The 19373-nt window shown below is 51.5% G+C and overlaps 1 protein-coding gene and 2 long non-coding RNA genes across 4 annotated transcripts in view; 1 reads left to right on the plus strand and 2 right to left on the minus strand.

Moving 5' to 3' along the window:
• LOC125911098 (uncharacterized) overlaps nucleotides 1-1029 on the minus strand; it is a 2033-nt gene extending 1004 nt beyond the window's left edge. Inside the window, exons 1-2 of the long non-coding RNA XR_007454253.1 lie at nucleotides 942-1029; nucleotides 7-87 (exon numbers count right to left, since the gene is read on the minus strand). This is a non-coding gene — a long non-coding RNA (uncharacterized LOC125911098). The remainder of the gene's footprint in view (nucleotides 1-6; nucleotides 88-941) is intronic.
• Nucleotides 1-4960, minus strand: part of SPATA3 (spermatogenesis associated 3) — an 18599-nt gene extending 13639 nt beyond the window's left edge. Inside the window, exons 1-2 of the mRNA XM_049614717.1 lie at nucleotides 4549-4960; nucleotides 1027-1201 (exon numbers count right to left, since the gene is read on the minus strand). Coding sequence (XP_049470674.1) covers nucleotides 1027-1201; nucleotides 4549-4858 — 485 coding nt within the window. The 5' untranslated portion in view covers nucleotides 4859-4960. The remainder of the gene's footprint in view (nucleotides 1-1026; nucleotides 1202-4548) is intronic.
• An 86-nt stretch (nucleotides 4961-5046) lies between these two features.
• LOC125911096 (uncharacterized) lies at nucleotides 5047-8321 on the plus strand. Of its 2 annotated transcripts, XR_007454250.1 has the most exons (4): nucleotides 5051-5378; nucleotides 5690-5800; nucleotides 6084-6270; nucleotides 7174-8319. It is a non-coding gene; the product is annotated as an uncharacterized LOC125911096 (long non-coding RNA). The 2 variants fall into 2 exon arrangements; XR_007454249.1 differs by having other exon boundaries at nucleotides 5047-5378; nucleotides 5690-6270; nucleotides 7174-8321.
• The last annotated feature ends 11052 nt before the right edge of the window (nucleotides 8322-19373 follow it).

Below are 19373 nucleotides of genomic sequence, written 5' to 3' on the forward strand. Positions count from 1 at the left end.
ACTTACCAGGTTGTATTTTTGGCTTTACGCATGTTCTCCCAACACACCTGGGTATCCGTTTGCTTCTCGTATGTCTGAGAGATGGTGCTTTTCAAGGATGGACAGGAGAGGGGATTTGGTGGTGGAGACACCAGCCAAGAGGAGGAGCAGGATGAGGGTGAGGGGTGGGTAGGCTCTGTTTCTGGGTTAGGGGTGTGAGATCCCCAAGTGGGAAGCCGCTTCGTGGACATCGGGTGAGACCCTGAATACAGGTGCAACTACTCTGGGGCCCAGAACTGGGGGCAGATGATGAGGGCTCCCCTCCAACCAGCCCTTGCACAGAGCCCTGCACCACTGGGCAGGGGGACTGACATGTTCAGTCCATGTTTTCTGCACAGGGGTCTTCCCACGAGGGGTGGCTTTCTCCTGATGGCTCCGTGGAAGAGGAAAGGAAGGCCAGGTACCGTGGGAGACTCTACGGGAGGCTGCCCAGCCTGGGGGCATGTCTCCTGTGGAGCTGCCGGAAGTAGCCGGAAACCGCTGAAGGAGTGGGGATCTTGCTATTACCAAGGGCACGTGTGAGTTGCAATCAGCATCTGTCACTAAAGTCTGGGGGGTAGTGCAGATGCGGGTCAAGAACCAGAAGCTCTCAGCTGTGGTATGGGCCAGAGAAGGTGGCCAATCGCCAAACACAGCATTTAATCACAAAGCTCCGGGTGACAGGGGATTTACTAAGGGCTGTGAGGGCATAGACTCTGAGGAAGCAGTGGGCCTATGGAGAAAAGAAAAACGTGCCTCCCAAAGAAGCCATTTTCAGTAAGGAAGAAAATTGGCACCCCTCCGTGCAGGTGGGGTACCCTGGGGGTGTGGGTCTGGTCAGAAAGGGCAGGGTGCCAAACCCCAGGAACTGGCCACCCCGGGAGAGGCTTCCTTTCTGCCTGGGCTTCCCAAGAAGTAGTTACCCATGGCTGCTACTATGGTCCGGGGCAGAGCCTGACCCCAGGAATTGTGTGCCCTGAGGGTCCAGCCCCCCACGCGCTCCAGAACCTGTAGAAAGTGAGGAGGCTTGGAAATCCTCTTCCTGGCATGGTCGGCCAGGGTAGAGGAAGGAGGACATCAAAGATGCGGCTGTGACACAGGCCCAGACGACGCCAGCAAGCAGAGCTTCCGGGGCAAGCGGAACAGGAACAGAAGGCCCGCGGCCCCGCACGAGTCAGAGACCCTGGATGGACAGAGAAGGAGACAGATGAGGGACCCCCTGCCTCCAGGAGGCCGGCGGGAGCCAGGGAGACACAGGAGAGAGAACAGGGGAAGCTGGTTGTTTTAGGGACCGGAGCTCCCTGGGGATTGCAAAATCATGCTGTTAACAGCTCACACCCGAGCAATGCTTCCTCCCTCCCCTCGTCATTATCCTCTCGTCTGTCAGGACAACCCTGCCGAGTGGAATATCGCCATTCTCAGTTTGCAAATAGGGAAACAGAGGCTCAGAGAATATATGGGCTGTGCCCTTATAACAAGTAGATTCAAGAAGTGGGTTTCGGCTCAGGGTTGCTAACTCATTCGGCGCTCCTTCGACAGACTTCACAGGAATGGACGGCAGCAGGGGACCGTCCGCTCGGCAAGAGGGGGCATCTGACATTGGTCCAAGGTCCATTTGCCCGGGGTTCACTGACTTATCCAGAAGCCAGCTGCTGCTCTGATTTACGGTCCTTGAGACGCCTCCCCAAACTTGTCTCCCATGTGTCCCCTGCCAAGGATCCCAGCGGAACTCGGAGATGCTGTGCTGTTACCCAAGGGGACTTCCGGGTGGATAACTCCCTCCTCGTGCAGTGACTTCAGTCCTGGCTTCTTGACCGAGCTACAGGTTCTTCTGACCAAAGCTCGGCCAGCGGTCCACCAGGCAGACTCAGCACCCTTCCTGCTTAGACCCGCCCACGACAGATACTTTTTCTGGAATGGGGAAGGAAGGGACTCTAAAGGCAACACTGGTCTTTTTTCTCTGTTAAAACAATTTTTTTAATAGGCTTTTAATTCCTGTACATGACATTTACCCCTTAAAGTTTTCAGTGGTTTCGGTCAATCAACAAAGGTGTACAACCATCATTACTGTCTAATTCCAGAACATTTTCATCTGTCCCCCAAGGAAGCCCCGTAACCATTGAGCAGGCACTGCCTTTCCCCACTGCCCCCCGGTTCCTGGCAAGAAATTTGCCTACTCTGTACCTTTCATAAATGGAATCACACATGTGGGCTTTTGGGGGAGTAGCTTCTCTCACTTAGCCTAATGTCTTTGAGGTTTACCCGTGTGGCAGCACGTGTCAATATGTCAGATAGTATTTCATTGAATGGATACCCCTCACGTTGTTTATCCATTCATCAGGTGGTTGATATTGAGTTTTTTCCCCCCACTTCTCGACTATTATTACTGAAGCTGCTGTGAACATTCACGTACAAGTTTTTGTGTGGATGTTGTGTTTTTAATTCTCTTGGGTATGTACCTGGGAGTGGAATTGCTGGGTCACATGGTAACTTCACTTTTTTTTTTTTTTTTTAAGTTTACTGATTTATTTTGAGAGACAGAGAGCATGAGCTGGGAGACAGGCAGAGAGGGAGGGAGAGAGAAAGAGAGAATCCCAAGCAGGCTCCATGCTGTCAGTGCAGAGCCCAACGCAGGGCTCGATCTCATGACCATGAGATGGTGACCTGAGCTGAAATCAAGAGTCGGTTGCTCAACTGACTGAGCCCCTCGGGTGCCCCGGTCCATCTTTCGATTATAGCCATTTTAGTGGAAGACTTGTACATTCCTGAACTACAATGTTTTCTGCATACAAAGAGATTTGGATTTTAGAAAATGGCACCCTTTATTTAAATAAAGGCCTTTGTCCCTTATCGCCAACATTGTTTCCCACTCCGGTTCAAAGGGAGAAAATTCCTCTGGCAGAAGAAGTGTAGGGGGTCCACTGTAACCGCTGACAGATCATCACTGTTTCCTGCTCGGCCTTCTCAATAAGCAGAATCCTTTCCCCAGGGGTGAGCCACATGCATTCATCAAAAGATTTGGGGATGGAAAATTTTGCTTTCTACAGATACCAGTTCTGAAGGCCATAATCCAGAAATGTTTATGTCCGTGGTTGATGATCACAATACACATGATATATCACACTTATAACTATTTCTACATGTTAAAAATGAATTGATTCTTAGCCATGGAAATAGGATTGTTGTCACAGTGGTATGTTGGATCTGGCTCTCTCACTAAACCCCACATTTTTTTTTTTTTTTTTTTTTTTTTATCCACACCATCGCAGAGGAATAAGCTGCAGCCCAGAGAGCGTGGCCTGCTCAGGACCATAGAGCCACCGGCACTGGCTCACGGCGAATTCAACAAAATCCCAGAGAAGGGTGTTCCTCCTCCTGGGGAAACCACCGGACTCTTGGGACCAGAAGGTCGATCAATGTCACAGTGAAGAGCAAGGGTATTGGAATCAGAGTAGATGGAGGCTGCCCTCTCCCCGCTACTACTGCTTGCTTGAGAGTGTGTGGTTTGATTTCTTTGAGCCTCAGTTTCTCCATCTATAAAAGGGAGACGAGGATAACAGTAGCTCCTTTATAGGACCGTCAAACGGGAAGGTTAACATAGACAGCTGAGCCGAATGCTGGGTTAATACCCAGTGGCGAGAGTTAGTTACTACCACTATTAGCAAAAGTATGAACCAGCCGGTCTCCTGAACGCCACTCGAATTCCCTCTACACAATCCAAGGTTCATTCGGACCCTGGCTACCCAAGAAGACGGGGGACCACTTTTCCTAGACAGCCATTCCATTTTCAGACAGAACTAATCGTCGGAAATGTCTTCTTCGTGTTGAGCAGAAATCTGCCTGTCTACGGTGTCTTCCACAGGGGAGGCCGCCCGATTTAGCAAATAAAAATGCAGAATGCCCGTGCCATGTTAGGACACACACTAAAAAATTATTTGTCTGTCCGAAATTCAAATTTTACTGGGTGTCCTGTATTTTATTCAGCAACCCTACTCCTGGGCGCTTAGTCAGACGTCGGAGGGCAACACGGAGCAAGTGTGCTCCCGACATTCACTTGACAGATTTCCTCCGATGCCTTCAACCAAACCTCATACGTCAAATGGTTCTTGCTTCCCTGCCCTCTCATCCCCCATTAACCCGCACTATCTCTTTTGGACTGGACTGGGAAGCATCTTTTACAGCACACAAGGATAGTCCGACGAGGGCGGAGTATGACCACCTCCCTCGTCCTAAACCGTATATTTCTGTTAACGCATCCTTGGTTTTTATTTTTGAGCAGCCGCACGGCACTCCTGACTCCCGTTGAGCTAGTATCGTGGCAGAGCCAAGGCAAATGTCGTCGACATGTACGCGGGGCTGCCTTCTTCATTGAGACTCAGGGTGGTGGGGAATGGCGAGATCCAGGAATCCTAGTCTCTTGGGTAAACGCGAAACCCCAAACCCGCACACCCCACAAGCACAGGTCCAGGATACGTGTCAACCGACGCCACGACCCGAAATGAGCCAGCCTCTGGGGGACCCTGTGCCCACCTGATTTCCTGGATCGAGAGGATGCTTTTGTGGTAGGGTCCGGAGGCAACTGGCCCAGGGCCGGTGCAGGGGCCCGGGCTGAGGGTCTGCTTTCTGGAGCTGGGAGAGCCTGGGGTGCCGGCTGCTGGGGGATGGATCCAGAGCTGGGCTGCGGGGTGGATCCAGGGCTGGGCCGAGGGGTGGACTCCGAGCTGGCGTGCTGGGGTGTGGACTCCGAGCTGGCTTGCTGGGGTGTGGACTCCGAGCTGGCGTGCTGGGGTGTGGAGCCGCGGCGTCTGGACTCTGGCTTCTTCTTTTTGCCCTTCCTCATGGTGGGTTCTGTTCACCTACATGTGGATCTACATGGAGCTGCCTAATCTTCCGGCTCCCTCCTGGAAGGGGGCCGTTTGCCCCTGCCCTGGGGGAAGGCCCTGCGGACCTCAGCCCCGCAGAGAACAGTCACCTACAGCCCTCCTGTGAGGTCACAAAAGCCAGGGGGGCTCCCGTGGCAGGGCTCTGCGGACAGCGTCCTCTGCCCACACTAGCCTGCTGCCCTCCCTCCTCCCCAGTTACTGGGATGGGCAGAAGGCACCCGCTGGGCCCTCCAGCAGTTCAGCGGAACACTAGTTCCGCCTGGCCACAGGGCCTGTGACAACCTGGACCCCCACGGTTCTGCTACCTGAGCGCCTCCTTCAGGCCCCTCCCCGCTGGTGTGTTCCTGGGTCCCTGTGCGCTTTCTGTTTCGCTCGGAGGCACCCTGGCTGTGAAGCTCATGTGACGCTCAGCTCTGTCACCGGTTTCCACATACCAAAACCAAACGATTTCACCACCACGTGCTCTGGGAGTTTTAGGTAACTTTACCGAAAACTGGGGAGTCCGTGGATCAGCTGTCCCCCCCTCCCCCACCGCCCACTCAGGTTCTCTTAAAGTAGCTTCTCCTTTCTTCCCAAACCTGCCCCCCCTCCTGTGGGAAGGGGCAGGGGATCCCCAGCTGTAATAAGAACCCTTAGTTATGGTGAAAGACGTTCCCCTGAAAACATACCAGCTTTGTTTGAACTCATTACGCTGGCAACAACTGACTACCTCCTAAACCCCAAAGTCGTCGGGTCAATCAGGGGACTCTGAATCTTTCCTGAAGGTAAAAATATGATTTTCCTTTTAGGATGGACGCGGATAAAGCATTTTTAAAAGACAACCTGAAACGTCACACTGACTGCAACACGGGATGTGTTCAGATTAGAAGACCCTCTCTCCACTACCGATGCATCACCAGGTGGGTGCATATTCAGCTGTTAACTGCATGTTCCTAGGGGGTGAAGCCTTTGCTCCAGGACAAGGTTAAGGGCAGACATAGCCAGAAGGTACCTCCACGCAAGGCCAGAGCCAATATGAAATATGAAATGACAGAAAGTAGTTTAGGGATTCTAGAGCCTGAAAAGAACTGAAGGAAGAGAAACTGAGGTTTAGAGACGTTAAATCACCTTCCAAGGTGACACAGCTGGTTGGAAGCATCCGACAAGGCCAAATTCTCATTCAGAGCTCTTTCATGATTCCAGAAGGCAATAGGGAATCGGATCATTATATAGGCCTTAAAGTTAATGAACTAAAAAAGGTCTTGAGAAGATTGAAGAAGAAAAAAGAAAAAAAAAAAAGGCACCAGGGACTAGAAGTGGAAGATGGCTCAGATCGATAAAGTTGCATCGAACTTGGTTGACCCTTCGCATGAGGAGGTTCAGGGAGCAGGTGAGTAATTCCCTGAAGTCAAGAGCGATGGATCCCTCTGGGGGATTCAACTTAGAGTCAGAGACTGGAAACCCGGGTCAGGGACCCCGTCCAGATAAAGCAGACAGGTCAAGAACTCCTAAGGCACTCATCTCTGCAGTATTCAGTTTTCAGACACCAGTGGGCTTTTGCCTGGGGTTTCCACCTGGCTTAACCCGGGGTTTCTCAACCTCAGCCCTACTGATATTTTGGCTCAGATAATTCTCCTGTGTGTTGGAGAAGTTTAGCAGCATCCTTGGCCTCTGCCAAGAGATGCCCGTAGCATGTCCCCCTGCCCCCCACCCCCCGCCCCAAGTTGTGGCCACCAAAATGTCTACAGACAATGCTAAATGTCTCCGGTGTGTGCGTGTGTGTGTGTGAAAATTGCCCCTGGTTGAGAACCACTGGTTTAAATGAATTAGATAAGGCAAACTCATGTGGGTAGTATTTCCTGGTAGATGAGAGAAACGTGCCATGTCATACCGAGGGGCCAAGTGGCACAGAAAAGAAGTCCCTGTTCCCGGGGAGAGTGATGGAGGAAACAGAGGAGTGAGAGGTTTACGGCGCGAGAAAATACTGGTGCGTTCTTTAAGCAAGAAGCAGGGAGACAGTGCCTGTAGAGTGAGGCTGGCCCAGAGGGACGAGGAAGAATGGCATTGCAGGACTTTGCTAGAAGGTCTTCCGTGGCCCCCTCTGCCTTCTGGCTGGAGCACAAGGTCCTGGCAGGGAGTCTGACTCCTCTAGAACACAGTCACAGACCAGTGTCCCAGGCTCATTGACCTTGTCCAGCCCTTGGCAGCCGCGAGCATGGAGGCCTGCTTCCCTGCATGTATGAAAGCCCTTCCCCTCCATCAGACCTCTCTCCCTTTCTGTCCCATCTTCCAGATCCATCCCAAGTGGACTCCTCTCCTCCTACAGCCTTTCTCGAGATCCCTACCTGGAAGTGACCCCTCCCTTTCCAAGCCCCAGATCATTCATATACTGCGTGGAGTTAGGATGACGTTTCTCCTGTCTTTTCACGTGGTCCCTGCTCACAGGCAGTGAATGCCCTGGAGGGCCAAAGACCAGAGATGAAACTCAACACAAGCTGCTTGAAGGCGACGGTAGGAGGAAGAAGAAAGCAGGAAATCATTGCAAGCAGGGTGGGCATGGACGATGGGGGACAAGGCACTCACAGACTGCATCACCATGGGGTTCTTTTCAAGGACGGACTGGGGCTTTCTGGCCTTGGCTGAGGACCACCCAACAGTCTGAGCTCTCCTCCCGGACATGGCAGCCATGGGGCAACCTCATGGACTATTCAGGAAAGTGAGAAAGATGGAGTCTATGGGGGATGCGAGGTCAGGCAGTCAGGATACAGTTCCGAGGGTGTTAAAATCCACACCCAGTGATCCTGGCCCTCTGGCTGTGTCCAGGGCACGAGAGCAAGCGTGTCAATATTTGTCCTGAAGCTAGTGTTGTAGAGTTGGATGAGACCTCGGACACCAACTGACCCTTGGCCCCCACATGTCAGGAGGGCAACTCGTCCTCAGAGGAGACAGCTTGCTCTGGTCACCAAGTGGGAAGGTGGCAGAGCCTTGAACAACTGGACATTGGACCACCCTGCCCAGAGCACTTCTTTCTTCCCTGCTGCTGCCTCTGGAGGGGACTTCAGAGACAGAAGGCACTTGGTGCTCATTTCTGAGCCCCCTGTCCAGGGCCCTAGACCCACAGATTGACCCTCTGGGCCCACAGGCCTGGATTCCTTGATAGGAAAGCTCTCAAGGGCTGAATAAGAATCGCGCAGTCGGCCAGCTACTCTGACATAGCACCTCTTCCGGAACACAATTGCGAGCCTAAGACGCAAAAAGCCCTTAGTACAGTGCCTGGTTCACAGTAGGCAGTTTTTACTGTAAATTGTGATTTCTTTGGAGGAGAAGCCCACAGAACAAAGCAAAAAATAAGTGGATGTGAAGAGGAAGGTGTGGGCCCAGGTCCTACAAACTCCCAAACCTGTACCTTGCAAAAAAGTGTGATTTGGAGTACGGGGCAAGGGGGCAAGGGGTCGGGTGGGTGGGTGCAAGTGTAACTCTACAAATTAAATAAATTCGAACATTTTTGATTGGAGATCGCCCCGTGAGCACACCTGGGGTGACAAATCTAATCAATCTGCACCCAGAGTGGTGCAGGTAGGGCCACGAGGAGAGGGGCCGTGACATCGGGGATTTGCCCACCACACTGGACCAGCACAGCACTCCCTCCGTCCTTGCAGTTTCCCACACCCCCGCTTTCGGGCCCCTCACCATCCGTCTGGGTCTCCCGATGCGCTAGGGGGACGCAGCCCCGCGCTCGGCTGCCGGCGCGCGGGACGCCCAGGCTGCAGTCGGGGCGGCTCGGGCTGAACACCGCCGTGTGCACCTCCACGGTGGGGCGGTGCGGCGCGAAGGCGCTGCAAAGCAGGGTCTCCGTGGGGCGGCGCGCCTCTTCCTCCTCTTCGGGCCGCGGCTGCACGACGATTCCGACGAGCGCGGCGAGCGGCTGGCGATCCCGCGCGTGCACCTGCTGCAGGAGCAGCCGCCGCCGCCGCAGGTTGGAGCGCAGCGGCCGACGGGCAGCACAGCCCGGCTCCGGCGCCTCCCGCGGCTGGCAAGGCTCCCGGCATCCCGGCGCCGGCTCCTCCACCGCCTCGGAACCACAGGTCCCGGCCAGAGCCCGAGCCGTCACGGGCTCGCACGGGTCTGCGGTCTTGCACCTGGGGCGTGGCCTCTCCCGGGTGGGGCGCTGGCACTTGGCGGCGGGGCAGTCGGCGGGCTTCCACAAGCTGTCGCCGGAGCGCTTGGGCCGCCGCGCGGCGCAGTTGCTGTGTCCGCTCGTGGCTCGGGTGGACGAGGGCCGGGAGGACTGATTGGCAGGGGCCTGCTCCGGAATGTCCTGCAGGGTCAGGCAGCACTGGTCGCTCTTCCAAAGCTCGCCCAACAGCGGTATCAGGCGGTGGCCCTCGATGCACTGGGCCGCAGCCGGCTGCTGTGACTCATCCGTCCCGTCGTGCGGGGCCCTGGAGGGCCCGTCCCCAGGCTCCATGTCCAGTCCGGCTCTCTTGCCCCTCTGGGCCCGGGCCTCTGTTGGTCACGGGACAAGCTGCCCTTCCCTGGAGCAGGCCACAATACCCCGGGGTCCTGCCTCTCCCTGTCCTGACCAAGGGCCTGCGCTCTCTACTTTTTGGAAATCTTTCAACACAGGGAAATTGCTGTTGCTGGCTGCTCTAACGCCAGCTGTGTTTAGTTTCTCTGTCACTTCGTGTGACTTCGGTGTCAAAAGGGCAAAAGCCTTTACCTCGCGGATGCACCATTATGCCCCAGCCTCCAAGTAAAACAGCTTTTTGTGCACCTGGTGGACATTTAAAAAGCAGTGGACCTGGGTGCTCACTGCATCTGGGATATTTGAAAAACAGTGAGGAGCAAAGAGGCTGGTTCTAGATGGCTGAGCCTGGGAGGCGCGCCCTACGGTGGCTGGGCCCAGCTGCTCTCTGGACGATCCGGGAGCCAGGGTCCCGGTCCAAGCCTGAACTACTGGGGCTGCAGGAGATGGTTTGGGGTCCGCTTCCATCCAGTCTTCTATGTGTATGTATTAGAAAAATCTAGCCTTTCCCCCCTGTATTTCTCCTTCGCTACTCACACCAAACCGCGTTCTGACACTTCTGGTCACCAAATACATGTTTTTGTTTTTGTTTTTTTGTTGTCCCTACACTGAGCAATTCTGTGGCACCAGCTGGGAGTCCTACAATTTAACTCAGTTCTTTTTTTATTTTTTCAACGTTTACTTCTTTTGAAAGAGAGAGAGGGAGCGTGATCGCATGAGTTGGGGAGGGGCAGAGAGAGAGGGAGACAGAAGATCCAAAGCAGACTTTATGCTGACAGCAGTGAACCCCACGTGGGGCTGGAACTTGCCAACCCTGAGATCGTGACCTGAGCTGAGCCACCCAGGCGCCCCAATTTAAGTAAATTCTGACGCTATCTTCCTGGAGATGGTATCAGATCCCATAGATTAATTCCACGAGACTGTCCCCACCTCCAGCTGCCAGTTGTTACCTGTGCTTCTGACCAGTTGGCTGGAAATCTGAGTTTCCCACTGTCCCCTCCTCAGGTGTGACTGATTTGTTAGAATGGCTCAGAGAACTCGGGAAAACAGTTTACTCAATGTTTACCAGTTTATTATAAAAGGATTTGATAAAAGACACAGATGAGTATCCAGAGGGAAGGGATGTGAAGGGCAAGGGACGTGGGAAGGGGCACGGAGCCTCCCTGCCACTTCGGGGCACACCGATCTCCCTGAACTCCCATGTGTTTCTCCACCTGAAAGTTCTCTAAACCCCAACCCTATTGGGATTTCATGTAGGCACGATCAATGATGAACTCCATCTCTAGCCCCTTTCCCTCTCTGGAGGTGAAAAATCTGGAAATCCCAAGCTTTTAATCATGACTTGGTCTTTCTGGTGACCTGCCTCCTTCCAGGAGCCTACCCAGAGTCACTTCATTAGAACAAAAGCCACTCCTATTACCTAGGAAATTCCAAGGGATTTAGGAGCTCAGTGTCAGGGACAGGGTCGATGACCAAATGTTAGAACAAAAAAAATGCTCTTAGTGCCCTTATGACTTAAGACATCGCAAGGGTTTCAGGAACTGGAGGCAGAGACCAATATGTATCTTACAGGGTATCAGAGGCTTGTCAAAGTGCCAGAAAAATCTTTAGCAAAACCAAAACAAAAAGCATAAAACCTCCTTCCCTGCCCTGAGGAGGTGGGACAGAGGCACTCAAGGGGGCCACAGTGACTAGAGTTCAATGGTGGGGAAGATTTTTCCCTTTGCTGATTTTTTTTTTTTTTTTTTTAATAAATGAGCTTTGGGTGGCTTAGTCAATGAGCGTCCGACTCTTTAAAAAAAGTTTTTTTTAAGCGTTTTATTTATTTTTGAGAGAGAGAGAGAGAGAGAGAGAGAGGGAATGATTGGGGGAAGGGCAGAGAGAGAGAGGGAGACACAGAATCTGGAACAGGTTCCAGGCTCCGAGCTGTCAGCACAGAGCCCGACATGGGGCTCGAACCCATAGACCAGGAAGATCATGACCTGAGCTGAAGGCGCCCCTGGGTGTCCAACTCTTGATTTCAGCTCAGGTCACAATCCCAGGGTCGTGGGATCAAGCTCCACTTCAGGCTCTGTGCTGAGCGTGAAGCCTACTTGAGATTCTCTCTTTCTCTCTCTCTGCCCCTCTCCCCTGCTGGCATGCACGATCTCTCTCTCTCTAAAATGAATTCAACGAGGGGCGCCTGGGTGGCTCAGTCGCTTGAGCGTCCGACTTCGGCTCAGGTCATGATCTCGCAGCTTGTGAGTTTGAGCCCCGCGTCGGGCCCTGTGCTGACGGCTCGGAGCCTGGAGCCTGCTTCGGATCCTGTGTCCCTCTGTCGCTCTGCTCCTCCCCTGCTCATGGTCTGTCTCAATCTCTCTGAAGAATGAATAAAACATTAAAAAAAGTTAAATGAAAAAAATGTTTAAATGAGCTTTTTTAGGTTGTTTAGAATTATTTTTAAAAATAGGCAAGTTAAAGGCTCTGAAAAGCAACCCGTCAACCAGAAAACCCCAGCTGGAATCCTGCCGAAAGCTGCAGGACCCCTCAGGCCTGGGAACTGGGGAAGACCAGGTAATGGCAGAAGACCCCCGCAGCTTTGCAGAAGCAGGATGGACATTGTTGGGGTCCTGGTTTTTCAGCCTTGGACCAGACACTCAGCTCCCCTTCCATCTGGACAGTGTTGGTAAGAACCTCTCCAGCCTCCTCCCTTCCCCTCAGCAAATGGAAAAGGTCAGAATTAGGGACTCATGGGTGACCCTTCCCTAGGGTGCTGGGCCGCCGTATTATAAATCGATGCGAGTTTCTTCCAGGATGCATCATACCTGCCGCCGTGCCACCCGGGCGTCTGCTATTGCACAGGTTAATCTGAGTGTGTGAATCTTGAAAAAAATTTGTTTTAATGTTTACTTTTGAGATTGAGAAGACAGTGAGAGTGGGTGACAGTCAGAGAGAGGGAGAGAGAGAGACAGACAGACAGAATCTGAAGCAGGCCCCCAGCTCTCGGCTGCCAGCATGGCTGAGCACGGGAGTCTTAGGATTTGGATCACGCTGCGAGGGAGGAGGCCCTTACCTGGGCCAGGACCTGACTCGCCCTTTCTAAACCCTCTTTTATCAAGTCCCGAACTGGGGAGTACCAGTTAGGAAGGGCTAGAGTTGAACTGAACTGTCAGGAGGGTAGGGTGCTTCGCTCTCCTGCTCTGTCCCCCACGCCTGGGGGCAAAGGCAGCCCCGGGCTGCAGGGGTGGGGGGTGGGCCCGATGTTGTGTTTCCCGACATCAGTTCAAAGAGTCAGACAGAGGTGTCAGAGGACCTTTGCATTCACCCGTCTGACACGGAGTACTGTCCTTCAGCGCAAGGTTAAGACTCAAGGGCCACTGCCAAAGGGTCCCACCTAGGCCACATCCCTGGGCAGAGTGAAGACACAGCATGGAGAGAGGAGCAGGGAGGTGGCAGGACCCTGTGTGACCTTAGAGAGTAGGAGGATGAGGCCGGAGCCCGGTCATCCCTAACAGCCCTTCTTGGGGCTTTTTTTCTTCCCCCTGGGAGGGAGAGATCTGGCAGGAAGTGGCACTAAGGGCAGGTGCTGTATGTGCTAGTGTTAAAAAGTGGATTCTAAGACTCCTGAGCATACGCTCTGAAGGGAGGCAGAACATACGACCCAAAATGCATTACTTGGGCACGTGGATTATTTTGAGCTGAAGGCAATCAAGACCCAAAGACTCAGGAAAAGCTTTTTACCTCTCTTAACTGCCTAAAAGAATTTACATGGGGGTCTGGCCCAGAAAGAGAGATATTACCAGAGGTAATTTATCTGATAGACTTACCCGCATGGTGAGCTCAACATCTGATTACTAAACGTCTGCTCTTCTCATCGTCCTGTGAAGTGTCTTCCTCCCCTTTGGAGACCCAGGGCCCCTGTCCCTTTTCTTAGCTCACGATGGCACATAAGCCTCGATTGCCCGACTGCCTTTGAGTCTCATGTTTTTATGGGGCTCCCGTGTGTACAGAATTAAATGTTTTTCTCCTGTTAATCTGTTGCATGTCAGTTTAATTCCTAGACCACCTAAAGAACCCAGAAGGGAAGGAGGGAAAAAGTTTCCTCCTCAACAACTTTGAACTCCTTCATGATTCATCTAAGTTGATGTAACAAATAGATCCAAGGATATATTGGCTTAGAAATGACATTTATTTCTACTGAGCTCAGTGATCGAGAGGTGGTGGAGAGGCTCTCTGTCCCTTCAAGAGGCGGCTTCCTTTCCTGCCTCTAGGACAGCTGGCCCAGGACCCTTCATCTCCCGGACAGTGAGAGATACAAAGACAGGAGGGAAAGGAAGGAAGCATCCTTTCTAGGGCATGATTAGAAAGTTGGGTGAATCATTTCTACTCATATGCCATTGGCCAGAATTAGCTGTGTGACCATGTTGGTGGCAGGAAAGGCTGGGAGATATGGCCTCTGCTTGAGTGGCCAGGCACCCAGTTCACCCTTCTATTACAAAAAGGAAGAAAGGGTGAGAAGATATTGAGGGACATTTAACAGACTCTCCTTTGCCTCTGGTAATAATTGCCCCCATTGACCGAGGTCCTTCCATGTGCTGGGTATAAACATGTCATCTTTACTGTGAGTTGGCAATGGATAGGGCACTGTCTCCAAGTTATAGATGCAGAAACCAAGGTTCAGAGGGATTAAGTAACTTGGAGAAATTCAACTAGCTAGCGAGTTAGGTCTGGAATCTAAACCCAGACCAGACGGGCTGCAAACTGTAGGTACCTGCCAGGACCTAGTGAGTCCCATGGCATCCTGAGGCTGAGGTGGGGCTAACCGTCTGTCCTACTGGCTTCTGGAGGCTAATCTTGACTGATATAGGGTGGGGAGATAGGGAGGGAAGGGGAAGGCTGGTTGAGGAAGGGGGAGAGGAGATTACCCGGAAAAAATCCCTTCCTCTACTTGTTTTAGGCTCTTAGGTTATAAAGCCTTCTGGGTACAGTTTTAAGGGCACAGTGAGAAAAGGTTGGAAATTTCTGTTCTAACCAAATGATTAACCCTTCCTTCCTTCCTTTGAAGGTGGCAGTTTTCTTTCCTTTTTTTTCTTTAAGACGTTTTCCTTTTTAAAGAATTTTTATTTGAGAGAGAGAGGGAGATAGAGCATGTGAGCAGGGGAGGGGCAAAGAGAGAGGGAGAGAGAGAGGATCTCAAGCAGGCTCCTCACGGCCAGCGCAGAGCACAATGTGGGGCTTGAACCCACAAACCGTGAGATCGTAACCTGAGCCAAAATCAAGGGGTGGATGCTTAACCGACTGAGCCACTCAGGCTCCCCTAAGGTGGGGGGTTTTTTGACTAAAATATTTATAAAATAAAATATTTTCATAATAAGATATTGAGAAGAAAGGATTGACTATTTCAAATCTCATAAAAGCTCTCATTTCTAACTTTGAAAAGTCAGGAAGTTCCCGCTCAGATAAAAGGTTGAATCAGAGGTTTGTAAACTGAAGTGTGAGAGGTGTGTAGACGGTCCCACGCCTTGCACTCATTGGGGTCCCTTGCCTTTATGGCCGGTTGCCAAATTGAGATGCCCTATGACGTTTCATTTGAGGAAGGATTCTGCTGATAATGCTTAGAAACCCCTGAAATAGATCAAATAGAGTGATGTGGGTGATTCTTATTTATTTTGAAAAATCATTTAATTATTTTAAATAGGTAAAAAGACATTGTGGCTTCTGTTTGGCTCTCCCGGATTGCTTTTTCTAGGGGAGCCAGCTGCCACCTTGTGAGGACACTCAAACAGCCTGTGGAGGGGTCCACGGGTGAGGCACTGAGGCGTCCTGCTAACAGCCACACGGGGAGCCATCTTGGAAGCTTTCGGCCCTCGGCAACCTTTCAGATGAGTGGACCCTTGGCTGATACCTTGACTGCAGCCTTGTGAAAGACCCACACTAGACTACCCAGCTAACCTCCTCACTGATAGCTGACCCTCAGAAGGGGGTGAGATAATATTGTTTTATGCCGCTAAGTTTTGTGGTAGCTTGTTACACAGCGATAAATGACTCATGTAATCACCACCCTTAATCCCTGCTCCAGTCACCTTTATGAACTTTAGGAACTTCATGACGAAGTGAACTCTTGGAGGTTATGTAATTACTCTAGGTCTGTGGTAGGCAGCATAATGGTCCCCCAAAGTTGCCCGTGTCCTAATCCCTACAACCGGTGACTTGGTTAGGTTACCTGGTAAAGGTGAATTAAAGTTTCAGATGGAATTGTGGTTGCTAGTCCCTCACTTTAAAATAGGGAGGTTATTTTGGATTACCCAGGTAGGCCTGATATAATTAAAAGGCCCTAAAAGGGAAGGAGAGGGGATGAGTCAGAGGAAGATGTGACTGTAGAAGAATGCCAGAGCGTTGGCTTTAAGGATGGAGGAGAGGGGCCACGTGCCAAGGAATGTGGGCAGCATGCGGAAGCTGGAAAAGGCAAGAGAACAGTCTTAGTCATCTTCGGCTGCTATAACAAAAATATCATAGTCCAGGGGTGCTTATAAACAACAGAAATGTATTTCTCCTACTTTTGGAGGCTGGAAAGTCCAAGATCGAGCCGCCAGCACATTCCGTGTCTGGTGAGAACCCATTTCCTGGTTCATAGACAGTCGTCATCTTGCTGTGTGGAAGGGGTGGGCCAGAGGGCTACCCTCAAGACCTAATCAAGTCACCTCCAAAAATCCCCCACCCCCAATACCATCACATCAGTGGTTGGGATTTCAACAGGTGAATTTGGGGGAACACAAGCGTTCGGTGTATGGCAGAAATGGATTTTCCTTTGAGCTTCCAGGAAGGAACACAGCACTGCCAACTTCTGCATTTTAGTCCAGTGAGACCCGTGTTGGGACTTCCAACCCACAGAAACTATAAGACAGCAAATGTGTGTTGTTCTAAGCTGCTAAGGTGTGGTAATTTGCAGCCGTAAGAAACTACTACAAAATCACATAGCCAGGGGGCACCCGGGTGGCTCAGTCAGTTAAGCATCTGACTTGGGCTCAGGTCATGATCTCACAGTTTGTGGGTTCAAGCCCCTCATCGGGCTTTGTGCCGACAGCTCAGAGCCTGGAGCTTGCTTCCAATTCTGTGTCTCCGGCTCTCTCTGCCCCTCCCCTGCTCATGCGCTCACTCTGCCTCCCTCAAAAATAAATAAGCATTAAAAAAACAAAGCCACATAGCCAGAAAGTAGCAGAGCCAGGATTCAAGTCCGGTCTGTCTAACCTGAAGCCCATTCACATACTGGACAGACTTACCTTTTCTGCCGCAGAAGGAGCTCACAAACCTGATGACTGAGTTACTTGAGCTGGAAGTGTGGCAGCTGTCTTATTGTGGGAAGAGGCCACGCAGGCTAATCTGGCTGTTCAGGAACCTGTAGCTACAACACAGGTCAGATCTGTTAAATTAATTCAACAAGGAAGCCATTAGACTCATGTGTCTCTAATGCTGTGGAGGCCTGTGGAGGCAAACCAAAATCTAAGCCTGTAAATGCCTCGGGATTAAGAAATCAAAATGCTAAGAACATCCAATCACAGACAGCCAACGAGGCTTTAAGCTACACTCAAACAATTTCCTTTCTTTGCTTCTACACTTTCTCTATTTGTCTTTCCCATGGCTCTGACCAGAGAAGTGCTCCCAACCAGTTCCAGTTTGGTGCTTCCCAATCTGAGTTGAGTTTTGCTCAAATAGACTCAAAAATCTTAAAAGGCCTCAGTTTATCTTATAACAGATCCTAATAGCATTGTACTGTCTCCCTCAAAGTGGACGGTCACACTTTTTCCTCCTGTGGAAAAGCATCTGAAATTTGCTCATTTGGTATATACATATATATACGTGTGTGTGTGTGTGTGTGTGTGTGTGTGTGTGTGTGTGTGTATTTTAAGTAGGCCTCACGCCCATTGTGGAGCCCAGTGCAGGGCTTGAACTCACAACCCTGAGATCATGATCTGAGCTGAGGTCAAGAGTTGGAAACTCAACTGACTGAGCCACGCAGGTACCCCGGTCAGCATACATTTCCTGAATGCCTGTGATGTGCAAGCATTAAGTATATTCTATGAGAATATAATGGTGGCCACGATAGGCATGAAAGTTTCTTGCCCACGTGGAGGCTGCCATCTGGTGAGGAAGTGGAAAGCTAATCTTCCCAGTAACCCTACCATGATCACCAGCCCCACTTTGCAATCAAGGAGGCTGTTGCCGAGAGGTTAAAGGCCACGTCCAAGGCCTTGCTGCTGTTGAGTGAGGAGTGGCAGGGAGGCTTTTGACCCCACAGTCTAATTCCTGAGCCCGGGCCTTAGTGGTTCTCTGAGGAAAGGCTCACTTGTTGCTTTCTTGGGTTGTAGAATTCCGGCTGGTACCTGCAGCAAGGGCGGAGGAAAGCGAGCCTGGTAGGGGAGTACCGGAAACCAGAGAAGGCCCAGGGCAGTCGGGCCCTTGAAAACAAGAAGAAGGTCAGGAAACTATAATTACGTCCAGATGTCAGAGTCTTATATTATGCCAGCACGGAAAACTAGGCTGTAAGAGAAACTTTGATGCTATTAAAAAAACGTTCATGGGATATTGTTAAGTGGAAAAATGAGGTTGCAAAACAGTCTACCTTATGAGCCTCTTTCTGCTTTTTTGGGTAAAAAAATGTACATATACGGATTTTAAAAAGCTGTATAAATATACTTCAATGTGTTGACTAGAGTGTAACTAGGTTATGAATATAGAGGTGCCAGGTTTAGCAAATAAAAAAAAAGGACATCCAGCTAAATTTGCACTTCAGATAAATTGAAAATTTTTAGAACAAGCAAGGCCCACGCAATTATTCATTGTTTATCCGAAATCCAAATTTAACGGGATGTCCTTTTTTTTTCTTTTTTTTTTTTTAATCTGGCAACCCTATGGGTGGGATTTTGTTTGTTTACTAGTGTGTTTCATATTAAATATACATTACTTTTGAAATAAAAAGCGGAATCAATCGGAGTCCTGCCTTGGTAAGGATTAGAGGCGCGCGGGGATTCCTGCATTGCCAAGGGCCAAGTCACCTGCGGTAGAAACTGCCCTCCCACACCGGGTCCCCGGCTTGACCGGCGACTCCCAGCGCGGGCGGAGCGACTCCTTCCACCGGGTGGCGCTGCCGGGCCGCGGTCCCGGCGGCCTGGGCTCGCAGAGTCCCGGGAGGGGGAAAGCTCAATGTGCTTCCTCTGATCCAGGTGCCTTTCGGATCCAGGTGGCCCTGAGGCGTCCCCAGGGGCAGGGCCAGGAGGGGTTTCAGGAAGAGCTGGGTGCAAAGTTGGAGCTCTGCCGCCAAAGCACACCCCTCGCCTCTTTCGCCCCGGAACTGACTGTGTGGACGGATCCGCGGGCTGAACAGAGCTAGCAGCTACCTGCCTCCTCCTGGGTGCCCTGCTCCCTTTCCTCCAACTTGACCCCACGCATCTCTCACTGACTCAGCTCCTATGCCTCTGGGGACGCAGTCCTTGCCCTGGGACGCTCAACTGGGGGCGGACTCCAGGAGAGAGGCGGGGAGGCGAATCCACGGCTCAGAGAAGGCAGGGTCTAGTTCCCAGGCAGAGAGAAATGAAGGCTATTTGGCACGTGTGTGGAGATGCTCAGAGATCGTAAATTGCTGACTAGCGGAGCTTAAGTCCACACTTAAGCATAGCATATGTTGAACAAAAAAGTTTAGTAAATGTTTTTCATTCAATCAACAAATACTCTGAGATGCTCTTTGTGCCCGTTGCTGGGCTGGGCTCTGGGGATGAGATCTCTGCCCGCCCGGAGCTTATATTTTCATAGGAGAGAGACAAACAACAAACAGGTAGAACAATACTATTGTTTCACACGGTGTTAAGCTCTAGAAGAAAAGTAAGCAAGGTAATTGATCCCAGTTAATCCTAATCTTGTTTCCTGCTGGTCCGGGCTGGCAGTGATGCAGTGGGGAGGGAGGAGCAGGAAGAGGGGGCGGGGAGAGCCACCTG

Source organism: Panthera uncia, assembly GCF_023721935.1.
Source record: "Panthera uncia isolate 11264 chromosome C1 unlocalized genomic scaffold, Puncia_PCG_1.0 HiC_scaffold_3, whole genome shotgun sequence".
NCBI classification, from domain to species: domain Eukaryota; kingdom Metazoa; phylum Chordata; class Mammalia; order Carnivora; family Felidae; genus Panthera; species Panthera uncia.